Genomic DNA, 26817 nt, shown 5'->3' with positions numbered 1-26817 from the left:
TGCAACAACATTTGACTATACATATTTTTTTAAAAATTAGTCATATTTATTTAGAGTCAATCTTGTAAGTCTTTTGTTACTGTTGTTGTGTTGTTAAAATAAATTATCAGAATGAATGGCATCTTTCATCTTCTCACCATTTTTATATCAGCTTCTCTATGTTTATAAATCTGCATGTTGTATTATCACATAATTTTCATTTAAAGACTTGAAATATATCTTCATGTATGTAAAATTCTATACCATCTGTATTTCTGTATTTATGATAGATATTTACTGTTTAGGACCAAAAATATACTTGAAGACACCGATTTTACTTTGAAACTATCATTCTTGGTTGATGAGTTATTTTATTTATTATTGTGGGTAAATATTAAGAATTCGTTGTGTTTGTTTACAAGATTTTAGTATCAAAAAAGAACAGTTTATTTTTAATTAACTTTTCAAATAGTTTATTTTTATTAGCATATACTCTAATAGAAATATTTGCATATCATTTTTTACTAGAATAAGAGATAAGTGATTTCAAAAGCTTTGAGGTTCTCTTGTGCTGCCTATAACGATTAACAAACACTTCCTGTTAATATTTTTCGTAGGTGCATTATTGCGATGGGACTTGACAAAAAAACATCTTTGCCAAAATCTAGGGAAGAAAAGAGCACTGAGAAAGGAGAGGAACTGAAGAAAGCTGAGGGGAAAGTGAGGGAAGAGAGAAAGTATATGATACCAAGAAGAAATGAGATTAAGGGGAACAAAACCTCTGTCTCAGACATTTACTCAGCTCAAGAAATAAAAACAGGGCTCAAAGAAGTAATAACTGCTGTGGAGGAAATGGAAAGTAAAGGAAAACCAGGACAAGATGTCTGGGAAGATGACCAGGAAAATACTTTAAAATATGGTAATCAACAACACAGGTGTCTTTTGTTGTTGCTGTGGCTGTTTTTTTTTTTTTTTGTCTTTGAACCGTGATTATCAAAATTTGCAAAAATATCCATTAAATGTTGTGGACTTTAGGCAGCTCTGTTACATGTGAGGCACCCCTGACCTCCTTCCTCTGCTGTTTTGTATGGAATCTTGTGTCCCCTGCCTTAGAGGAGGGCAGACCTAAGGTTAAAGGTGCTGTTGCAGGGATGAGAAGGGAGAAGGGAGTATAAGCCAATGTTAGTTAGAGACTCTATTGAGTTCTGCAGAAACCACTTTGACCAAACAGAATTTTAGCTATTTTTAACGTTTTGGAATGTACTGTTTTGGGTGAAATTGATGAATTGCTTTGGCATCAGGTAGGTACAATGTATATGATTATATGGTGATACAGTATTCCAGAACTAAAAGCAATTGACTATAGGCTTAGGGTCATGGAACCTATCTGTCTGCTGTTTATTTGCTTGCTTCTTTTTTCTCTCTTCTCTCCTTCCTCCTCTCTCCTGCCTTCCCCTGCTTCTCTGTCTCTCTCTCCACAGACACACACACACACACACACACACACACACACAGACACATCCTCATTCATATATATACATACATACATACATAAGCAGGTACACTTCATTTTATTGTGCTCTGCTTTATTTCACAAGCTTTGCAAATATAGCACTTTTTATAAATTAAAGCTTTGTGGCAACCCTGCATCAAAGTCTGTCGGCATCATTTTTTCCAACAACACGTGCTCACTTCATCTCTGTGTCACATTTTGTCAATATTTCTAACTTTTTCATTATTATTATATCTGTCATGGTGATCTGTGATCAGTGATCTGTGATGTTACTATTGCACCTGCTTTGGGGTGCCATGAACTCTACCATGTAAGAAAGTGAACTTAATCAATGTTCTGACTGCTCCACTGACCAGCTGTTCTCCAGTCTCTCTCCCTCTCCGTCCTTTCCCTAACACACAACAGTATTGAAATTAGGTTAATTAATAACCCTACACAGTACACTCTAAATGTTCAAGTGAAAGGGAGAGTTTCACATCTTTCACTTTAAATCAAAAGCTAGAAATCATTAAGCTTAGTGAGGAAGGCATATCAAAAGCCAAGATAGGCCAAAAGCTAGTCCTCTTGTGTCAAACAGCCAAGTTGTGAATGCAAAAGAAAATTCTTGAAGGAAGGTAAGAGTGCTATTTCAAGTGAACATGTGCATGATAAAAAAGAAATCCTCATTGCTGATATGCAGAGAATTTTATTGGTCTGGATAGGAGATAAAACTAGCCACAACATTCTCATAAGCCAAGGCCTAATTAAGAACAAGCCCCTAACTCTCTTCAATTCCATGAGAGCTGAGAGAGGTGAAGAGGATGCAGAACAAAAGTATGAAGCTAGAAGAGGTTGGTTCATGAGAGTTAAAGAAAGAAGCTGACTAGGTGTGGTGGCTCACGCCTGTAATCCCAGCACTTTGGGAGACTGAGGTGGGCAGATCACGAGGTCAAGAGATCGAGACCATCCTGGCCATGATGAAACCCCATCTCTACCAAAAATACAACAATTAGCTGAGCGTGGTGGCACACACCTGTAGTCCCAGCCACTCGGAAGGCTGAGGTGGAAGAATTGCTTGAACCCAGGAGGCAGAGGTTGCAGTGAGCCAAGATTGCGCCACTGTACTCCAGCCTGGTGATAGAGCAAGACTCCATCCCAAAAAAAAAAAAAAAAAAAAAAAAAAGCCATCTCCACAGCACAGAAGTGCAAGGTGAAGTGGCAAGTGCTGATGTAGGAGCTGCTGAAATTTTATCCAGAAGACCTAGCTAAGATCATTTACAAATGTAGCTACATTAAACAACAGGTCTTCAGTGCAGATGAAACAGCCTTCCATTGGAAAAAGTGGCCATCTAGGACTTTCATAGCTGGAGAGGAGAACTCAACACTTGGCTTCAAAGCTTTAAAGGATAGGCTGACTCTTCTGCTAGGGGCTAATGCAGCTGGTGAGTTCACGTTGAAGCCAATGCTCATTTAGCATCCAAAAAATCCTAGGACCCTTAAACTTTATGCTAAATTTTATCTGCTTCTGCTCCATAAATGAAACAAAGCCTGGATGACAGCACTTCTATTTACAGCATGTTTTTGGAGTATTTTTAGCCCACTGTTGAGACCTGCTGTTCAGAGAAAGATAGTTTTCAAAGTATTACCACTCATTGACAATGTACCTGGTCACTCAGGAGCTTTGATGAAGATGTGTAATGAAATGAGTGTTGTTTTCATGCCTGCTAACACAGCATCCACTCTGTTGCTATCCTTATGGATCAAGGAGTAATTTCAGATCTTATTCTTTAAGGAATATATTTTTTAAGGCTATAGCTGCCCTAGATAATTGTTCCTCTGATGGATCAGGGCGATTTCAACTGGAAACTCTCTGGAAAGGAGACGCCATTAAGAACATTCATGATTCATGGCAGGAGGTCAAAATATCAACATAAACAGGGTTCGAAAGAAGGTGATTTTAGCCCTCATGGGTGACTTTGAGGAGCGAGACTTTGGTGGAGGAAGTAATTGCAGAAGTGGTAGAAATAGCAAGAGAATTAGAAGCCTGGCCTAAGATGAGATTGAATTGTTGCAATCTCATGATAAAACTTGAATAGATAAGGAGTTGCTTCTTAGGGATGAACAGAGAAAGAAGTTTCCTGAGATAAAACCTACTTTTGGTAAAGATTCTGTGAACATTGTTGAAATGACAACAAAAAATTTAGAATATGTATAAAGCATATTAGTTGATAAATCAGTGGAAGCATTTGGCAGGATTGACCCCAATTTTGAAAGAAGTTTTACTATGTGTAAATGCTATTAAACAGCATTAAATGCTACAGGTAAATCTTCATGAAAGGAAGAGTCAATTGAAGTGGCAAACTTCATTGTTGTCTTATTTTAAGAAATTGCCTTAGCCACCCCAGCCTTCAGCAACCACCACCCTGATCAGTCAGCAGCCATTAACATCAAGGGAATATCCTCCACCAGCAAAAAGACGATGACCAGCTAAGGTTGAGATGATTGTTAGCAACTTTTATCAATAAAGTGATTTTAGTTAAGGTGTATACATTGCGTTTTTATATATGATGCTGTCGTACACTCAATAGACTGCAGCATAGTAGAAACATAATTTTAGATGCACTGGAAAACCAAAAAATTTATGCAACTATCTTTATTTCAATGGCCTGGAACTGAACCTGCAATCCATGAGGTACACCTGTATATAGAATATATATATATTCAGGGATATAAGTATGCTTGTATATATTTATACATGTATATAGGTATGCCTATATATACTTATTCCTAAAGCAGTAATAACAACAATAATGAAAGTGTCAGATACTGAGCACTGAACTAGGCACTGTGCACATGCTATCTCATTTCATCCTCACCATTCAGCATGGTAGGTATTATTACTACTTCCATTTTACAGGCTTAGAAATTGAGGCTTAGATATACAAAAAGAAAGTAGCAGAACAAGAATTTGTACCCAGGTTTGTCTAATTCCAAAGCTTAGTCTTTCAAACACTGTACAACCATCTATTCTGTAAAAGTTAGCTTACCCACTACATGGTGGTACATAGCATGTCCAAAGAATCAGAAAGGGAGAGATGCTTGTGTATCCCTCAAACTCAGGAGACAAAACCTGTATAGAAGGCACAATAGCCATGGGTTAGGGTGACCTGTGGAAGGGCTGGCTTTGGGAAAGGGACAACTTCTAGGTATCTTATTCCCCACCTCATATTTTTGCTGCCCAAGTGTTTCAGAAATCCAAGAGAATAATTACAGGGCTGTTATAGCAGTAGACTTCATGCTTGATTTTTACTGAATAAAGTGTATCTTTTACAAAAGATTTCACTTAGAACACTTTTACCAGCTCACCTTTCTTCACAATCTCTTCTAGTCTTTGTCTTATCTTGAGATGAGAATTCTAATCTATCTGTAGCAATAATAATCACAGAGGGATTAACAAATAGGATGTGTTCTCATGTTTTTTAACTTTGAAGACATGGTGGTTTATTAAAGTCATGTTCAATGAAAGCTTTTCATTTTCTTTTTTTTCTTAAACCAACATAGCTAGTGCTATGAGTGATGTAGTTTATACTCATAATACCTATGATGAGGCTATTCCATAAGTCTTTCTTCTGTGTTAGCTAGTTAATGGACTTTAAATGTCCATTTCTGGTCTTTTTGTTTTTTTGAGATGGAGTTTCGCTTTTGTTACCCAGGCTGGAGTGCAATGGCATGATCTCGGCTCACTGCAACCTCTGCCTCCTGGGTTCAGGCAATTCTCCTGCCTCAGCCTTCCAAATAGCTGGGATCACAGGCACAGGCCACCAAGCCCGGTTAATTTTTTGTATTTTTATTAGAGACGGAGTTTCACCATGTTGACCAGGATGGTCTCGATCTCTTGACCTCATGATCCACCTGCCTCGGCCTCCCAAAGTGCTGGGATTACAGGCTTGAGCCACCACGCCCGGCCCATTTCTGTTTTTAAAAATGTAGCTGCAGCAGCAACGGTTTAGTTCTTTGCATAATAGTCGCTGATCTAAGGGCAGCAAGAAGCTTGAGTCGAGGTCAGTAAGAGAAGGTTGTGGCTGGATTGATGCTGACCTGGTGTTGACTCACATCCTTATTAGTGGGGATGGTAAACAACAAGCTAATTAAATTCTCTAGAAGAAGGCAAATGGGATGGGGAGAACAGAAGATATTATGTAAAAGATTTTAGAAAGCATGCCACTAGTTCATTCATATCAAAACTGTGAGTAGATGACACAAAGGTGGTTCGCTTTGAGCTATACTGCCAGTGGAAGGTTTGTGGTTAATAGAAAGCTAATACTTAAATGTGATGATAGTGGGGATAGAATAAAGCCAGGGCAGCCTTGACTTCCACATTTGAGAGAAAACACAAAATACGATGCAGGGACTGTGTTTTGGTTCACTTTATGTTCCTTTATTTTTGTGCAGTGCTTCAATCATATAACTGTAATTGTGTCTTAATTGCGGATACTTGTACTGCTCTGATTTTAATCAGGTGCCTCCACTAAAGTATGTTGCTGTCAAAGGAGCACATACGGTGTGTAATTTCTCCTGTTCCATAAGCTACTCCCTCCACTTCCCAATCACAATAACTATTACTACTAATCCACAATATTTATTAGGTACCTGCTATTCACGGCACTGTGCTAAGCATGTTTGAGGGATTATTGCTCTTAATACTCATCACAGCTTTGTATAACCCTTGTTACAGATGAAGAAACTGAACCTTAAAGATATTAAACAAATTGTCCAAGTTCACATAGTAAGTGTTTTAACTGGGTCTTGGGCACGGAACTGCCTGATTCCCAAAACCTCACATTTCACTACTGTGTGACACTATGAATGAAATTGCAACAATCCACTCATATTCTCTCTGGCCCTCTGCTTATCTTATGATCAGTAGCAACCACATGTGGTGTGATATATGTATGTGTTTTCTGTAGCTAACCTCACCTTCTTCTTTTGGGAAGTCTTCCATGAGCCCCTAAAATGAATTTCCATTTTCCTTTTATTCCATTCTGCTTACTTAACACTACTTCACATAATTAATTGTATGTCTTATCTAAAAATCCATAGCAATCCAGGCCAGTTGTGTTGAAACTAACATTACTGAGGACCACATATATAAACCTACTATAAACGAGTACAGTATGTCCTCAACAAAAATTGGAGAGTCCTTCATGGCAGGGAATGATTTATTGTAATGTCTTCTGTCTTGCAATTTTATCCTCTTAAACATAGAAGATTCTCACAAAAAAAGGCTTAATGATTGATAGTTAACCGGATCAGGTGAGGAATTATTCTATAACTTGGTCAGTAATACTTGCACCAAAATATTTACTTGTTTTTACTAGTATTTCCTGTTTGTGTCTAGCAATATAAAGCAAATTCTTCATCTTCTTGCATATTTTACAATTTTGGTTTACCGATATTCATATTTGTTATTTAAATGTATTAAATCTCTTTTGTGGAAACACTTTTGTGATTATCTGACTTTGTTAAAGGTTTTGATTTCACTTTTCTTCTTACAGCTCCCTCATTCATTCTCTGTATATACAGAGCTTTCTGTATATGCACGGGGCATCCATATCTAGATTAAGTTCCTTTCACTGGGTAGACAGCTCTCAAATAAATTACGCAAGAGCCCCCCCCCCCAACCCCCGACACTGGCAGAGGAGCCAGTATAGCTAATTACTAAAACACACAAAATTGAGAAGCCTTTATTTTCTCTGTAATTTTTATTTTAAGGATGAGTGTTTATTTGCTTAATTGGTTCTGCATGAGATCCTCTTGTTCTCTATCCTTGGCATGTTGTCACTTCAAGATTTTTAGTTTTTGGTTTTAGATTTTTAGAAAAAGGGGAACACTTAAATATGAAAGGTGAAAAATTATAACCATGAGGGACAGCTGGAGTTTATCTGATGTGACAATTTCCTTTTTCTACTATAGATTTGTTGCACCTCTGCAGGGAATAAGCAAATCTGTGGCTGTGACAGGAATATTCTATTTTGTATAAATTTTTATCATTGAAATGTAATTATTTCATTTATTGTAGGAATGAATAATGCATATGATTTCGATTCTGGCCTACTTATAGAATCTTTCATAATGCCTTTTCTTGATGTCCATTTGTTTCTTGAAGAATGTGCTATTCACAGTGTTACTTCTCAGGGCCTTTGGACTTGATAAATTGAATTTTTCCACTTCACTATTCATTAATTTGATATCCAAATATTTTGAACATTTTTCATATGAAATATGACCTCACTGGATCTCCAAATTAACTTTCATTATTATACTCCTGTTCTCTTCATTTTTAATTTATTTCTAATTTATTGTTTTATATCAAGTTCTTCTCTTTCCATTTTGGTTATTTTAGATGATGATGTTCATTTGTAAATGAACTTTTATTAGGTTTTAGCCTTGTCATTTGGAGCTTCATTTCTTTTGCACTCTTGCGTATGTAACTGATTGCAATCTTTGATCATTTACTGTTAGTTTTCCATGTTCACTAATTGAGTGAAAGGAAGAAGCAAAGAAAGTCTCAGAGAAGAGAGGATAATGGAGTCAAAGTTCTCATTAAAGAGAAATGGGTTAAGTATAAGAGGTTCTATTTTCATTCTAATACTAGAGATTTTCTGTTTTCAGAATATGAAGAAGATTTTGAAGTAGATGAGGAGAAACGAGATGAAAAAGTCAATGAAGAAGGACAGGCTGATGTTCAAATGAATGGAATACCAAAGTCACCTTTGGATGATAAAAAGGATAATTTAGACCCTGAAAAGGAGAGTGAAACCTCATCACAGAAGGCACCAGATGCCCATGACAATGTGATAGATGAGAATGACGGATGCCCTGAGAGTGAATTGGAAGAGGATAAACAAGGTGAGTTGTTCAGCTTATCATGTAACATAGGCTGTTTAGTGAATGTGTTTACTACTTTTCTTTGTTTTCTATTTAATGAAATAATCCTCTTTTCTTCCTCTTGAATATATATATTTTAACTTTTAAATAAAGGGTACATGTGCAGGTTTGCTGCACAGGTAAACCTGTGTCGTGGGGGTTTGTTGTACACATTATTTCATCACCCAGCATTAAACCTAGCACATTTGTTATTTTTCCTGATCCTCTTTCTCCTCTCACCCTCCACCCTTCAATAGACCTCGGTGTTTGTTGTACCCTTCTATGTGTCCCAGTGTTCTCATCATTTAGCTCCCACTTTGAGAGCATGTGGCAATTGGTTTTCTGTTACTACATTAGTTTGCTAAGGATAATGGCCTACTGCTCCATCCATGTCCCTGCAAAGGACATGATTTTATTCTTTTTTTAAGGCTTCATATTATTCCATGGTGTATACGTACCACCTTTTCTTCATCTAGTGTACTGTTGATGAACATTTAGGTTGATTCCATGTCTTTGCTATTGTGACTATAAAGACATGTGTGTACATGCCTGTATAACAGAATGATTTATATTCCTTTGGGTATATACCCAATAATGGGATTGCTGGGTTGAGTAGTATTTCTGTTTTTAGGTCTTTGAGGAATTACCAAACTATTTTCCAGAATGGTTGAACTAGTTTACACTCCCAAGAACAGTGTATAAGTGTTCCTTTTTCTTTGCAACATCACCAAATAATAATGTCTCTTATTTTTTGACTTTTTAGTAATAGCCATTAGAACAGATATCAGATGGTATCTCAATGTAGTTTTGACTTGCATTTCTCTAATGATTAGTGATAATTGCTATATCCCCTGAAGAAGTGCAACAAATCTGTAGAGATTTTTTTTCATCTGATTGCCAGCCACATGTATGTCTTGTTTTGAAAAGTGTGTTTTCAGGCCTGGTGCTGTGGCTCATGCCTGTAATCCCAGCATTTTGGGAGGCCGAGGCAGGTGGATCGCTTGAGGTCAGGAGATTGAGATCAGCCTGGCCAATACGGTGAAACCCCATCTCTATAGAATACAAAAATTACATGGCAGACATCTGTAATCCCAGCTATTTAGGAAACTGAGACAGGAGACTCTATTGAACCTGGGAGGTAGAGGTTGCAATGAGCCGAGATTGTGCCGTTGCGCTCTAGCCTGGGCGACAGAGCAAGACTCTTTCTCCCCCTCACCCCCAAAAAAGTGTCTGTTCCTGTCCTTTACCTGCCTTTTTAAATGATGTTTTTCTTGTAAATTTGTTTAAGTTTGTTGTAGATACTGAATATTAGACCTTTGTCAGATGACTAGTTTGCAAAAATTTTCTCCCATTTTGTAGGTTTTACGTTCACTCTATTGTTAGTTTCCTTTGCTATGCAGATGCTCTTTATTTAGATCTCACTTGTCAATTTTTGCTTTTGTTGCAATTGCTTTTGGCATCTTTGTTGTGAAATCTTTGCCCATTCCTATGTGCAGAACTGTATTTCCTAGGTTGTTTTCCAGGGTTTGTAGAGTTTTCATTTTTACATTTAAGTCTTTAATCCATCTTGAATTAATTTTCATGTACAGAGTAAGGAAGGGGTCCAGTTAGCAAATGGCTAGCCAGGTACCCCAGCACAATGTATTAAATAGAGAGTCCTTTCCCCATTGCTTTTATCAGGTTTGTTGAAGATCAAATGCTTGCAGGTATGTGGCCTTATTTCTGTGTTCTCTGTTCTCTTCCATTGGTCTATGTGTTTGTTTTTGTATGAGTACCATGCTGTTTTGGTTACTGTAGCCCTGTAGTATAGTTTGAAGTCTGGTAGCATGATGCCTCCAGTTTTGTTATTTTTGCTTAGGATTGCCTTGGCTATTCAGATCCTTTTTTGGTTCCATATGATTTTTAAAATAGTTTTTTCTAGTTCTGTGAAAAATCTCAATATTAGTTGAATAGGAACAGCACTGAAAGGATAAATTGTTTTGGGAAGTATGGCCATTTTAATAATAGTGATTCTTCCTATCCATGAGCATGGAATGTTTTTCCATTTGTTTGTGTCATCTCTGATTTCTTTGAGCAGTGTTTTGTGGTTCTCACTGTAAAGATCTTTCACCTCCCTGGTTAGTTTTATTCCTAGGTATTTTATTTTTTGTGTGGCAATTGTGAATGGGACTGCATTTTTAATTTGGCTCTCAGCTTAACTATTGTTGGTGTGTAGGAATGTCAGTGATTTTTGCACTTTGATTTGGTATCCTGAGACTTTGCTGAAGTTATTTATCAGCTTAAGGGGCTTTTGGGCCAAGAATGTGGGGTTTTCTAGATACAGGATCATCTTGTCTGCCAAAGAGGGATACTTTGACTTCCTCTCTTCCTATTTGGATGCGCTTTATTTCCTTCTCTTGCCTGATTGCCCTGGCAAGGACTTCCAATACTATGTTGAATAGGAATGGTGAGATAAGGCATCCTTGTCTTGTGCTGGTTTTCAAGGGGAATGCTTCCAGCATTTGCCCACTCAGTATGATGTTGGCTGTGGGTCTGTCATGGATGGCTCTTATTATTTTAGTTTTGTTCCTTCAATACCTAGATTATTGACAGTTTTTAACATGAAGGGGTGTTGAATTTTATCAAAAACCTTTCTGCATCTATTTAGATAAGCATGTGGTTTTTGTCTTTAATTCTGTTTGTGGGATGAATCACATTTATTGATTTGCATATGTCAAACCAACTTTGCATCCCAGGTATAAAGCCTACTTGATAATGGTGAATAAGCTTTTTGGTGTGCTGCTGGATTTCATTTGCCAGTATTTGGTTGATGATTTTTGCATTAATGTTCATCAAGAATATTGGTCTAAAGTTTTTGTTGTTGTTGTTGTTGTTGTTGTTGTGTCTGTGCCAGGTTCTGGCATCAGGATGATATTGGCCTCATAGAGTGAGTTAAAGAGGAGTCCCTCATCCTTGATTTTTTGGAATAGTTTTTGTAGGAGTTGTACCAGCTGCTCTTTATACATCTAGTGGAAATTAGCTATAAATCCATCTGGTCCTTGGCTTTTTTTTTAATTGATAGGCTATTTATTACTGACTCAATTTCAGAGCTTATTATTGGTCTCTTTGGGGATTCAGTTTCTTCTTGGTTCAGTCTTGAGAGGGCTGCATCCAGGAATTTATCAATTTCTTATAGATTTTCTAGTTTATGTGCATAGAGGTGTTCATAATATTCTCTGACAGTTGATTGTATTTCTGTGGATCAGTGGTGATATCCCCCTGTAGTTTCTGAATGTGGTTATTTGAATCTTCTCTGTCTTCTTTTTTATTAGTGTAGCTAGTGGTCTGTCTTATTAATTAAAAAAAAAAAGTTGCTCCAGAATTTGTGGATCTTTTGAATTATCTTTCATGTCTCAGACTCTTTCAGTTCAGGCCTGATTTTGATTATCTCTTGTCTTCTGCTAGCTTGAAGATTTATTGCTGATGGTTCTCCAGTTCTTTTAGTTGTGATGTTAGGTTATTAACTTGAAATCTTTTATTAACTTGAGATATTTCTAACTTCTTGATGTGGGTATTTAGTGCTATCAATTTCCCTCTTAACACTCTCCTTAGCTGTGTTCCAGAGATTCTAGCATATTGCATCTTCATTCTGTACTCAAATGTCATTCCAGGGCAGGTTATTCAATTTCCATGTAATTATATGGTTTTGAGTGCATTTCTTAGTCTTGATTTCTAATTTGATTGTGCTGTGGTCTGAGAGATTTTTTTCTTATAATTTCAGTTCTTTTGCATTTGCTGAGGAATGTTTTGCTTCTGAAAATGTGATTGATTTTTAGAGTACATCTTATGTGGCAATAAGAAGAGTGTATATTCTGTTGATTTTTGGATGGAGAGTTCTGTAGATTTCTACAAGGTCCATTTCATCCAGTGCTGAGTTCAAGTTCTGAATATCTTTGTTAATGTTCTATCTCAATGAGCTGTGTGAAGTGACTTTAACACCACACTGGCAATATTGCACAGGTACCTCCACATTATTATTACATGGGAGTCTAGGTCTCTTTGAAGGGCTCTAATAACATGCTTTATGAATCTGGGTGCTCCTGTGTTGGGGGAAATATTTAGGATAGTTAGGTCTTGTTGAATTGAACCTTTTATCATTATGTAATCCTCTGTCTTTTTTTTTTTTTCCCAATAATTGTTGGTTTAACGTCTGTTTTGTCTGGAACTAGGATTGGAGCCACTGCTTTTTGCTGTTTTCTAATTGCTTGGTGTATTTTTCTCCATTCCTTTATTTTGAGCCTATGGCTGTTGCTGCACATGAGATGGGTCTCTTGAAAACAATGTAGCAATAGGTCTTGGTTCTTTATCCAGCTTGCCATTCTGTGTCTTTTAATTGGGGCATTTAGCCCATTTACATTCAAGGTTAGTATTGATATGTGTGGATTTGATATTGTCATCATGATGTTAGCTGGTTATTATTTTCCCATTGTTATTACCTCTGAAATTGTTTTTTGGTATAAAATCTCAAAATTTTGAATTCGAGAAGTATATTAGGATAACATAAAATAAAAGTAAATTAAGTACTCACAAGAACAAATATTTAGTTTATTGTTCTACTCTTTTCAAAAAAGAATTTGAGCAATCCTATTTTAAAATTTTATATACACATATACAAGGCAATATAATAAAGAACATAAATTATTAGAAGAACAGACAAGATAGTTTACCAGGAGCCAGAGTTGGGACTGTGACTAGGCTGGAACTAAAAATTGAATCCCAGGCTTCCTGACAGTCAAGGTAAAGAATAAAATACAATGTGCAAAATGAGAATGATGTTAACTATCAGTGAATTTTAAAACAACATTTGCCATTATTTTTATTATGTTGAAAATACTACTCAACATAATGGTCACACAGTGAAATTTTCTTTTTAAAGTTTTAAACCAGGCATTTTCTATATTTCTTTTCTACCTATATTTTATGTTTCTTAGATTAGAAATGACTAGTATATAAACTCTCTTCCAAATTTGAATATGAATATTGCAGTTAGGTTTATAATTATAATCCTATACGATATAGAGAAAGTTAAATAAATTTTTGGAAAAATGATGTAATCTAAGTCAATAATTTTGAAGAAACTATCCAAGTGACATGAACCTGGAAAAAGAGTGAAAATATATTTGCATATTCATATAACTAGTTCAAAACACAAAAGACTCTTAATTATTTCTTTAGTACAGGTGGGAAACTATCCATTTGTTGATTTCGTAAAGATTCAGTACACTCTTGTAATTGGGGATGCATTTTGTGCTGCATAATCACCTTGCTTCCTAGGAATCAAATAGATTTTTCTAAGACAGAATAATTTTTTATATTCAAACAGAGAAAAATTTAGGCAGTTCTTGGTTCTTCCTTGGAAGAAAAGCTTTAATCATTTAGACGTGTAATTATTGAATAACTGACAGCAATAAGTAAACTTTAACACTGAATACTGTTTGCATATAACTAATTAGAATCCTATGTTTGGAAAGGTATCTTATAATCGATAATGCAATTGCTCATATACCAGGCACTGTTTATTAAGACTCTATTTAAAATGTTAAGCCCTGTGCTAAATATTTTACATGAATTATCTCAGTTACCTCAACAACCTTAAAATGCAGACACTTTCCTTTTATCTCCATTTTACAAATAAATAAACTTGGTGAGATTAGGTAATTCCCAACGTCACACAGTCAGAAGGCAGTGGAATCAAGATGCAAATGCTATCCAACTTCAGAATCTGCATTTTGGAGAAAAAAAATCAAATTCAGAAAATATTCACTTACCTAAAATTAAAGGACATACCCCAAATAAAAGTTATATTTTCTTAAAAATATGCATTTTGGAGAAATTTATCTTGAGCTCTTCACCTTATCCTAGTCTGTAGCCTCTGTTTTTTTTTTTAATTTTGTTTTTAAAAAGAAGAAAATGGACAGTTTCTACTGTCAAATTTTATGTTTTTCCTCCCTGAATGGACTTCCCTATCTACCCTAAGACTGTTTGGTTAGTTCTAGTCCCTCTCCCTCTTCTTCCATGACTCTCTTCTACATCACCAGTCTTTATTGAGCTCTATAATTTATGAAAACCCATCATTCAATAGTTTATTTTTCACTCATTGTTTAGGTATGTTAAATTTTGTCCCTCTAATTTATTACACAAGTTAATAACACAAATTAATTATCATATAAAAGCTAGGACTGCGTGTACTTGTTATTTCTCACATAGCTGACTTTTCCTTTTTTTTTTCAACTTTCATGTTCAGGTGTTCATGTGCAGTTTTGTAACACAGGTAATAGCCTGTCCTGGGGGTTTGGTGTACAGATTATTTTGTCACCCAAGTAATAAGCATGGTACATGATGGGTAGTTCTTTGATCCTCACCTTCCTCTTACTCTCTAACCTCAAGTAGGCCCCAGTGTGTGTTGTTTCCTTCTTTGTATCCATAGGTATTTAAAGTTTAATTCCTACTTTAAGTGAGAACATGGAGTATTTGGTGTTCTGTTCCTGTGTTAATGAACTCAGACTGATAGCCTCCAGTTCCATCCATGTTGCTGCAAAAGGCATGATCTCATTCTTCTTTATGGCTGCATAGTATTCCACTGTGTATATGTAACACATTTCCTAAATCCAGTCTACTGTTGATGGCATTTAGATTTATTCCATGTCTTTGCTGTTGTAAATAGTGCTTCAGTGAACATGTGTATGTATTTGTTTTTTGGTAGAATAATTTATATTCTTTTGGGTATATACCCAATAATGGCATTTGCTGGATCAAATGATAATTATGTTTTTTTTTGTTTGTTTGTTTGAGCCAGAGTCTCACTCTGGCTGTAGTGCAGTGGCGCGATCTTGGCTTACCACAACCACTGCCTCCCAGGTTCAAGCGAGTCTCCTGCCTCAGCCTCCCGAGTAGCTGGGATGACAGGCTCCCACCAGCATGCCTGGCTAATTTTTGTATTTTTAGTAGAGATGTGGTTTCACTATCTTGGCCAGGTTGGTCTTGAACCCTTGACCTCATGATCCATCCTCCTCGGCCTCCCAAAGTGTTGTGTTGGAATTAAGGTGTGAGCCCCCACACCCGGCTGGTAATTGTGTTTTAAGTTCTTTGTAAAAACACAAACTGCTCATGAGGTGAAGAGATCAAGACCATCCTGGTCAACATGGTGAAACCCCGACTCTACTAAAAATACAAAAAATTAGCTGGGCATGGTGGCGTGTGCCTGTAATCCCAGCTACTCAGAAGGCTGAGGCAGGAGAATTGCCTGAACCCAGGAGGCGGAGGTTGCAGTGAGCCGAGATCGCGCCATTGCACTCCTGCCTGGGTAACAAGAGCGAAACTCGGTCTTAAAAAAAAATCACAAACTGCTTTCCAAAATGGCTGAACTAATTTACATTCCCACCAGCGGGGTATAAGCATTTCCTTTCTCCACAATCTTGCCAGTGTCTGTTATTTTTTGACTTTTTAATAATAGTTACTCTCACCAGTATGTGATGGTATTTCGTTGTGGTTTTGATTTGCATCTATCTAATGATTAGCGATGTTAAACATTTTTTCATATTCTCATTGGCCATATTTATGTCTTTTCTTTTTTTAAGTTTTCGTTCATGCACTTTGCCTACTTTTTAATGGAGCTGTTTTTTTCTTGTAAACTTAAGTTCCTTATTGATTCGGGATATTAGATCTTTGTTAGATGCATAGTTCATAAATATTTTCTCCTGTTCTGTAGGTTATCTGTTTAATCTGTTGATGGTTTCTTTTGATGTGCAGAAACTCCTTAGTTTAATTAGGTCCATTTGTCAACTTTTGTTTTAATTACAATTGCTTTTGGTGTCATTATCATGACATTTTTGTCAGGTTTTATGCCCAGAATGGCATTTTCTTGGTTATTTTGTATATTTTTTATAGTTTGAGGTTTTATTTTTAGGTCTTTAATACATCTTGAGTTGATTTTTGTATATGGTATAAGGAAGGGGTTCAGTTTCAGTTTTCTGCATATAGACATAGCTGATTTCTCAAAAGATATTTTTTAAATATTATGCAATTATTTGAATGTTAACATCAGTAATACTAAGATGCTTTTGTTAGTGCCATGATATCTGGCTGCATTTATGCTTTATGATTGGTGAAATTTTTAATAGAAAAATTGTATAACTAGCAACATATAGATAAAAAATATATAACGTTTTAAATAGATATGCAATGAAAGCTATAAGAACATACAGCTAGTTCACAAATAATAGAAAATTTAATAACCAAAATTAAATTGGCTAGGTATTTTCTTTTGTTGTTTAATTAATGATGTTACTAAGCTATGGTTTTTTTTTTTTTTTTTTTGAGATGGAGTTTGCTCTTGTTACCCAGGCTGGAGTGCAATGGCGCGATCTCCGCTCGCCGCAACCTCCACCTCCTGGGTTCAGGCAATGCTCCTGCCTCAGCCTCCTGAGTAGCTGGGATTACAGGCACTCGCCACCATGCCCAGCTAATTTTTTGTATTTTTAGTAGAGACGGGGTTTCACCATATTGACCAGTATGGTCTCGATCTCTTGACTTCGTGATCCACCCGCCTCGGCCTCCCAAAGTGCTGGGATTACAGGCTTGAGCCACTGTGCCCGGCCAAGCTATGCTTTTAAATGGTTCTTTTGCATGCTTGGTGTTTACACTAAAACAGTGTTATTATTTGGAAATCAAATCTCATTGCTGATTACTGCTTTTTTTTACTCTATCTCCAGACTTTCTCTTATTTTCCATTTCTTTATTTAGATAACTTGGCTTTTGTTATTTAAGGCATAAACATACCTTTTAGTATGTGGAGTATCTGTATTAGAGATTTTATCCAGCAAACAAGTAGAATGTATTAAAAATGATAATGACATGTTGGATTCCTTGGAATACTCTGTTGAAAAGCCAGACAGCATTTCATTTTCAAAAGTGTAAGAGGTATATGTGACCACTGAATCCCAGACACTAGTACATCCTTTTTATTGACATGATTAAGAATCTCGCTGTTAGTATTTGGATGTGTTTCATTTGAACCTGCCTGCACCTGTTCCCAGAGGGCAAACAATTGCCCAGGCTGTCACTCTTGTGACAAGTCGGCCCCATTTGAACTGCCAGCTAACAATTGCGTCAACCCGCCTTGATGAATACGCTGTGCTGAGCAGCCCGTGAGTGATAGAGTGCTACTGGCTGCAAGCTGACTAAGAGAGGACCCTGGCTTAGGAGTGATGCGTGAAACTTCCTATCATTTAAAAAGAACGACAGCTTCCTTTTCTCTGCATTTGTGTTGGCAACCCCAGGCACTAATTCACCAGTTGAAAATATATTGTCATAGATGAATGTTATAAGGTTGAGGGGAAAAGTATCATGTCGCTGAAAATATAATTTTATGGACAGTTTGGATGATAGTGCCCATGAGTAAGAGATCAACAGGTACAAAGTTACAGTTAGGAAGAATAAGCTCTAGTATTTTACTACACAGTAGGGTGACTATAGCAAATAACAACGTAATATGTATTTCAACATAGCTAGAAGATTTTTGAATGTTGTAGCCACAAGGAAATGATGAATGTTTAAGGTGATATGTATGTAATTGCCCCAATTTGATCATTATACTATGTGTACATGCATTAAAACATCACATTGTATCTCTTAAATATGTGCAAGAATTGTCAATTGTAAATTTAAAAATTAATAATGGAAAAAAGACTAGCTCCTTTTGAGAAAGATTAGACAGATTGAGGTCAAAGTAGAGATGGAGAAGATACTTCTTCCAGAATTTGAAAAAAGAAAGTAAGACTTGAAGCACTTTTTTCTAGTAAGAAAGATAATTTCATTCATGCTATTTTTCAGTCTGTTGAGAAAGTAGATCTTATAAACTTTTAAAGTCCCAGAATCACAATAATATTGTACTTAATTGGCTTATGATTTTAAGAATCTTACCCTTAATTTTTCGGCTTTATTATGGGTTTGAAAAGAAGTGTAGGGGTATAGGCTGCTCCTATGCTGAAATTCTATGTGTTGTGAGACGCACCCTTGGACATGTGTTGTGAGACGCACCCTTGGACTTCAGTGTAATGTGTCTGCTTCTTGGATCAGACAGGATTATGGTAATATTATTGATGGCTTCTGATCAGACTATAATATGTATGATTTTTTGCATGGTCAATCAAACTTAAATGTTTCTTAATGGTAATAATTGCCCAATCCATAGTCATTTTTCAATTGTCGAAGCAGGAAGTCATAACTTCAGGTTAATACTGAAATGTGGAACCATCCTTCAATTCACATAAAAATACTTTTCTATGAAGCGTTTCTCTATAGTTTGAACCTGCTTTGTAGAAACCTAGACACTCAGTGAACTCTTGTGAATGAAGAAGGGCTGATTAACTAGATCAACAGATGAATGAAAACAATATATGAAGCACAATGTGACACATGATTTGATTGTATTGTCAATGTTTTAACACTTTATTTTAATGTTTAGAAAGTGCAATTAAAGGTAAATATGAAGAAAATTTTATTTTATTTGTTTTATTCTCCTCCTGCTGTATTTTCATTTACCTGTGGATATTCATTCTTCCACATACTTGTCTCACTGATGATTTGAGACGTTTCAAATGATGTTAATAACTATCAGTATGAAAGCATATGTTCCCTATTGAGACTAAAAACCAGTTACTGTTCATAGCTGGAATTTGATAATTTATAATTTATTTTCATTAAGCATAGTTTCATCCTATAATATTTATTGAGTATAAAGCACTTGTCTAATTAGCTGTTACTATACATGAAGATATTGATTGAACTGATATAGAATGTAAACAGATTTTCATGAACTTGTGAGTATCATGAAGACAGAACTATTTATATAACTAATAGCAGGATATATAAATTCATGTGTCATGGCTAATTTGAAGAAAATAGGAAGAGCATATATGCAGATTTTTCTGTGAACTCTTGGACTAAGGAATAGGAAGGAGAAACTTGAATGGTATTAGAGTTGAAAAGCCTATTGGATACACCGGGTAGGGATCCATGGTTATGTCATTGAGATCATTTCAAGTTTTAGTTGCATTTACCAATTCTAGTTTTTGAACTTAAATTGCAGTTTCAGGACACTAATGAAGGAAACGGTGAATTTAAACTGTGGTAAAATCATGCTTCTTGCTAGCAAGTGAGAAAATGACTGAAAATGAAGGTCAGGTTTGGCATTGGTTTAAAATGGACAGTTTTGCTACTCATGGCAATAAGCGTATGGCAATAGTTTCTCAGAGGGTTATCCACAGTCACTGTTAGAGTGAACCAATACCTTTATGAACATGCGCAGTTGATCTGTTGCTCTCATGCAAAATGGTAGACAACTAGTCAATCTCTGTTTTGAGTGTGTATTGTAGGTAGAAGCAAGGACCAAGGCTTCTGTTTTCTTGTAGAACATTGCCTGGCACATAGGAAGTTCTCAATATGTATTTAGTGGACAATTGAATCTATGTAAGTTGGAAGAAAAGTGAAGGACAACTCAGAACCTCAGTTATGAGGGAGGGAGTGCAGACTTTATCCTGATTTTGTTGGACTGATGTTGACTTTGTATGTGTGTGTGACTGGTACCCTTTGTCAGGCGTATCAAACTGGCAATCAGGCAGTATAGACAGTGAGTGAGGATTGCTGGCATACAAAGCACACACACACACACACGCACACACACACTCACACACACACACCCCACTTTTGTGACTCTCCCCACAGTGTTCCATAGTTACTTGCTAAGTAACTGAATAACATGTATATTTTCATACAAACAGCATCATGATCAACATTATAAATAAACTAAGGAAGACTTTGATTGCTGCCTTTGCTTTTGATTTGTATTCATATTCGGTGCCTCAGAATATTTTAAATGGACTCTGGGCTCTAGAGTGGTGGACCAAATGTAGAATGACCACTACAAATATAAAATGAGGCCAGACTACACATTTTATGAGTTCTGATTTTTGAGAGAGAACAATTTTCTGTCTGTCATTCTTGAGTGGTAGCAGTAAAAAGTTAGCTAAGAGAAGCAATGATGGGTTCATGGCTGTGGGTACTTCCTGTCTGAGGCCTTTTAGCAACTAGAGGGATTTTGGTTTTATTGCAGTGTATCAATACAAAGGAGCATTTAACAAAACTTGCTACTTGCTAGCTAATGGACATTGGGTACTATTGAACTTCTCTGGACCTTTCTTTCTAAATCTCAAAATAGAAGGTAACTATTATTCCATAGAACTAAGTGAGATGTATGTAAAGTGCAGTTCATGGTTTGGTTTACAGTAGGTGCATAATCATGATTAGTTTTACTTTTACCATAGTAGCAGTGATATCACTCTTAATATCACAAGAACGAAAGTACGAAAGCGAAATTTATTAGAATATAGTACATGTATGATGTCATAGAGGAAAAAAGACTAATCCATCAAAAAATTATTTTATTTGATTAGGTTAAATTTTTCGCTCATGTAATTTCTACAATTACATAAGGAGAGCAAGTAAAATTATCCCCATTTTACAGTAAAAAAAACAGAGGCTTAGAGAAGTTATGTAGTATAACCAAAGCCGACACTAATAAGTAGCTGAGCTGTGATAGGAACACCAGGGTTTGTTGTACGGAAGAATATGTTATTTTCTCTCAATCTCGTGCTGCGTGAAACAAGCTTTTAATTATAGTGATGCCAAAAAAAAAAAAAAAAAAAAAAGGTTATCAATAACATGAAAAAGGAAGAAGGTTCTGGAAAGCTCCCAAATGTGGAAAGAGAAAAGTCAAAGATCTTGCTTAGGACACGGAACAACAGCACCAAACTCGCTGCCTTTGGCCAAGACCTCAGGCAATGAGGGCAGATCTTTGCTTTGCCAAAACAAGCAAAAGCAGGTTCTTTCAGCATCACTACCAGAAGGGAACACATGGACAAATGGAATTGGGTAGGAGGCATAGCTGTTTATCATCATGCTTCCAAGATAATTTTTCCCTCCTAATGACAAAGCAAATTCACATATGTGCCCTCAAAGTTTTTTTTTAATATAAGCATTTGCTTTATTTCTAACAGAATAAATAAAATTAGTTTTGAAAGTCCTATTCCATAGCCCTGAAGCTTTTTTAAGCTTTTTTATAGGCAAAGGCTTACCTAGAGTCTGTATATATAAATGAGAGCAAGAAACGAGAGTAAAACTAAATTATAGCATGAGGTTAGGGAGAAATTTGAAAACTGAAATGAGTTTGTATGGGAGGTCAGGTGTCCTGGCCACTTCGAGGCCATCCATTCTCCTATTTTTTCTTCTCTGAAGGACTGACTTAAACTTGAATCAGAGTGTATTTCAGCCCTTTGAAATAAAATAATAAAATTAATGGAAGCTACTAAAGGAAAGCAGAGAAGCACTCATTTTTTAAAAATTATATGACCAACTCTCAGAGCCAAAAGTAAGAGTCATCATTTCCATATTCAGATGGTAGATATATTTTTGGAGCTCAGAACGAGTATGACATTGAGTCCTAGCTAACTATGTAATTAATGAAAGCCATTGATTAAACTGCTAATATATCAGAGCTGATGTTCTCTTTTAAACAAGAAACATAACACTCTGAAGGAAAAGGGGAACTCATATATGCTAAAATTTCCGAACTGATACAAATAAGACAGGGAAGAGCTCTCCTTGATCTGCTACATTTTCTACCAGGGAGACGACATATCCAGATTTTATAAAATAAAGAATAAAGAATGAGTAGTTGTAGTATGTAATTTATTTGAAAAATAGTAGTCATATGGTGTTTGTCAAGGTATCAGGAGATAAAAGCAAATGGGCTTACACTTAAGGGGCTCTGTTGCTTAAAGGCTTTTTGAGTTTGTTTTTTACTGCTGTGTAGCATCTCTCAAATCTTTGTGGAAACTCTGATATGTCTCTGAGACTATATTTAAAATGCTAAGACCTGTCACAGAGAGCCGGCAGAGCTGGAGGCATGGAGAGAAGAGGATAAGGGCAAAGACAGGTATTTCTTCCCTTAAATTCTGCATTAGCTGCTACAGCCATCGGTGCAGCTGTTACATGGAAATCAAAGAAATAAAGAAACAGGAAATCCAAGCCCCAGTGGAACCACAGCATGTTCTACCCTTTATAATAATAATAAAGAAAAAGAAACAGAAAAAAGAGTAAGGAGTACAGAGAAAACAAAAAAGCTATGCAGCATTTAAATGTCAGATACTTTATTTGAAAGTATATTTATAAAAAAAAAAAACTCCAAACATAGATGTATTGGTTAGAAAAGCAAGAGCAAGATTGTATTTCTCTGGCCTATAGCAATGTATGCAGGGATTTTTATGCTGTTCAGCTTCCTTATTGAGATTCAGTGTGTATGGTACTTTATGGGAAATTGTTAAAACATTTTTGGTAATACATAAGCCAGTTGTTAAGTTTCTAGACTACATATCTGTCACCACACTGCCTAGATCTCCCAGAATTTCTTTCACCAACTTTGCTCACCCATCTCCCATCTTCTGCTCCCTTTGGCTTTTTCAGAGGACTTCCCTGGACTACTGGAGGTGTTTCAACCTCAGACTCAAACAGCCTAGAAATGCCAGAGAGTTTACATCCCCCTAGGGTGGCCCATGGTCAATGTCTGATTTTCCAAAGTATGAAAGCCCAGCTCCTGCCTAATATAAATTATATCTTAATATACCTTACACTTCAGAAGTGCCCATGGGATCAGGTTGAGGTTTAGATGGGGCTGGAAATAGCTCCGTGATTGATTTCTGCCCTTCCTTCCCTTGCTTCCTCCACTCCCTTAAGAGTTCTCCTGGAGCACATCTTTAATACATCTCTTGCACATGAATCTTCATCTCAGCTTCTGCTTCTGCAGAGCTCAAAATAAGATAAAATCTTCATCTATGCACACAAACAAGCAAGTATCACCTAAAAATATTTGTCTATGTAATGGGCAAATACATAGATCTTACTATGTCCAGATACCAAAATATCCCAGGGCGGTGGATGGTACAGTAGATAACAATTTAAGTCTCATACACACAGAATACTGTGCTGATAGAAGGAAATAAATAAAATAAATAAGTAAATGCTTTTGTTGAAGAGACAAATGATTACTCATTTTTTTCCTATAACAAAATGGATATTTACAAAGGTTTTCAGTAAAATGACTTTCAAAAAACAAAAAAAAAATGGATGGTTTATAGTTAAATGTGATCTATTGAAAAATTCTATATGCTCACATAGTCCATCAATTTGGTAGGTTTTCTTTAGCCTAAAAATCATTTAGACCAGGGGTCTTGTCCCCGGGCCACGGACTGGTACACAGTTCATGGCCTATTAGGAACCAGGCTGCACAGCAGGAGGTGAGTGTCTGGGAAGCCAGCAAAGCTTCATCTGAATTTACAGCCACTCTCCATCCCCCATCACCGGCATTACTGCCTGAGGTCCATCTCCTGTTAGATCAGTGGCAGCAACAGATCCTCACAGGAGCAGAAACCCTATTGTGAACTGTGCATGCCAGGGTTCTAGGTTGTGAGTTCTTTATGAGAATCTAATGCTTGATGGTCTGTCACTGTCTCCCATTACCCACAAGCGGGACTGTCTAGATGCAGGAAAACAAACTCAAAGCTCCCACTGATTCTACATTATTGTGAGTTGTATAATTATTTCATTATATATTACAATGTAATAATAATAGAAATAAAGTGCGCAATAAATGGAATGCTCTTGAATCTCCCAAAAACCATCCCCAATCAACCCTAATCCATGGAAAAATTGTCCTCCATGAAACCAATTCCTGATATAAAAAAGGTTGGGGACTGCTGAGTAGACTATATGGGAAAAAAGTATCAAGTCTATACTAAACTATATTTAAAAATTTTTAGTATGACTAGTTGCTAGCATAATTTTCACAATTAAACCAATTGCTTTACGAAACAACAGTATCATCACTTATATTTTTTGTAGATATGAAAACTGCTTCATCAACCTCATCCACCAGTCACCCTTCTTCTAGTGACAGTGAGGATGAATCTGCAGTGGGGGTCAGGGAAGCCCATGCTGACAATAGTACAGATGAAAGTGCCAGAAGTTCACCTTCTCAGGAGCTGAGTGAACATAATGAGCCAGGAAATTCCCACCTTCCAATTGAGGAATCCTTAGAAATTGAAATTGAAGACCAAGAAATAACAAAAGCAGATGTGGAGACCAAGCCAATGCCAATAGAGGAAAGCTTTGAGAATGTTCTTAAAGAAGGAATGGAGAAAGAAACCCAAGGGATTGCAGAGGGTTTATCTGACAAGTCTCGGAAACTTGTTTCTGCAAAAGAAAAAGAAAAGGATAAGAGCAAGATTTGGGAAGAAAGCACTGCTCAGGTGACGGACAAAAAGGCAGGTCTCCCTGGGGTGGAGGAAGGTGGTAAGTATGGCAGTTAAGTTGAGCTGACATCGTCCTCATGCATGGAAGCTGGTTTTGGTCATTGCATTATGCCAAAGCTTGGGAAATACTATTGTGATGATGCTTCTGGGAGTCAAGATTTTTTCTGTGTCTCTCTTTGTCACATAATCATACATGTATTTTAGCTTGCTGTTTGCTTTCTCTTGCGCTTAAAAAATTACTTGATAATGTCTCTCCAGCCTGTTTCCTATTTTCGGTAAATTCCTTTCTATGGGAATTCCATCTCAAGAATCAAATAAAGCACAGTGTATGTCTGAAGGCAAGAATGTGTGTGGATTTTTAGAGGTTATTTAAACAAATACTATTTGTTCTGAGCTGTATATGGATTTTCAGATATATAGCTAATGTTAATAGGTGCTTATTATGTTCCTGGAATGGTTCTAAACACTTATATATATTAACTCATCCCATCCTCACGAAAGTCCAACCTCCCTCTAAGTTAGGTTCTATCATCATCATTCCTTTCCAGCATCTGTTGTCTTCAGATTTTTTAATGATCACCATTCTAACTGGCATGAGATGGTATCTCAATGGGTTTTGATTTGCATCTCTCTAATAATCAGTGATGATGAGCATTTTTTCATATGTTTCTTGGCCTCATATATGTCTTCTTAGGAAAAGTGTCTGCTCATATCCTTTGCCCACTTTTAAAGGCGTTTGTTTTCTTCTTATAAATCTGTTTTAGTTCTTTGTAGATTCTGGATATTAGCCCTTTTTCAGATGGGTAGATTGCAAAAAAAATTTTCCCATTCTGTTGGTTGCTGGTTCACTGTAATGATCATTTCTTTTGCTGTACAGAAGCTCTGGAGTTTAATTAGATCCCATTTGTCTATTTTGGCTTTTGTTGCCAATGCTTTTGGTATTTTAGTCATGAAGTCCTTGTATTTTTAGTGAGATGTGGTTTCACTGTGTTAGCCAGGAGGGTCTCGATCTCCTTGACCTCATGATCCGTCTGCCTTGGCCTCCCAAACTTCTGGGATTACAGGCATGAGCCATCACGCCTGGCTCACCTTGAAAGTTTTAATAAAGACCATATTTGAGAGACTGTAAAGGTTAAATATAATTTTGAAGGTGGGATACAGGATGATAAACTTGTTTTAGATAGTGGAGTAGAGCAACATATATGACCTTTGAATAAGTTAACAAAAATAACTCTAGAAAAGAGTTTGACATACTTTGGCCCACAGGACAAATCCGAAGCACTACTTTTTGTCTTGTTTTCTAAATAGCCTGCAAGCCAAGAATGGTTTTATACTTTAAAATAGTGCACAAAACCCCAAGAATTTACGAACTGGGACTTTAGAGAAAAAGTTCATCAACCCCTGCCCTAGAATTTTAATGCAAAGACACTGAACACCTTCAAAAGATTTTTTTCATATATAAATCAAGGTTTTAGTTCAAATATATTTGAAACCCTTTTATTAAATAATTCAAATCTTTGATCTTGAATTTCATTATGAAATTCTGGTACATGTAAAGTATCACCTAGAAAATGTGTACAAGCTGGCAAGCTGCTAATCACAAAGGTAGAGGTATTAAACACTGACATTATTTTCAGTTTTAAAATTTTCACTGTATAAAACTAGATTGTTTACCTGAATTTTTGTAAGTAGATTTTTTTTTGTAAAGTAGGATATACATAATGAAGGCCATAATTAGGCTACAGAATATCAGAGATGTGGCACTATAATCATGTCACCTGTCAGACAGTAGTTTTTCTTTTTCTCTGAGTTTGTAAAATGAAAAGTGTATTGGCTTATTACTTTTCTCAAATATATTGGGAAACCTATGTTCTTGATTTGATAACATCTATAATTTTAAAACATTTTGTTATCTTTTTACTAAGGTGGATTCAATACTAGATGGCAAGGTTGGGGACTATTTTTCTTTGTTAAGTTGTATTATATGTGCTATTATTAATTTTTTTATTAACTTTG

The 26817-nt window shown here is 36.2% G+C and overlaps 1 protein-coding gene across 10 annotated transcripts in view; it reads left to right on the top strand.

Annotated features, from left to right (window-relative positions):
• Positions 1-26817, top strand: part of ERICH3 (glutamate rich 3) — a 109384-nt gene that overhangs the window by 64323 nt on the left and 18244 nt on the right. For all 10 annotated transcript variants that reach the window (XM_078332249.1, XM_078332248.1, XM_078332246.1 and 7 more), the window contains 3 exons: positions 597-898; positions 8144-8380; positions 24392-24841. In XM_078332249.1, coding sequence (XP_078188375.1) covers positions 597-898; positions 8144-8380; positions 24392-24841 — 989 coding nt within the window. The remainder of the gene's footprint in view (positions 1-596; positions 899-8143; positions 8381-24391; positions 24842-26817) is intronic.

The sequence above is a fragment of the Callithrix jacchus genome, chromosome 7 (genome assembly GCF_049354715.1).
Source record: "Callithrix jacchus isolate 240 chromosome 7, calJac240_pri, whole genome shotgun sequence".
Classification (NCBI taxonomy): Eukaryota; Metazoa; Chordata; class Mammalia; order Primates; family Cebidae; genus Callithrix; species Callithrix jacchus.
The sequence above is the reverse complement of the archived record's forward strand: the minus strand, read 5'-3'. Positions and strand labels throughout refer to the sequence as shown.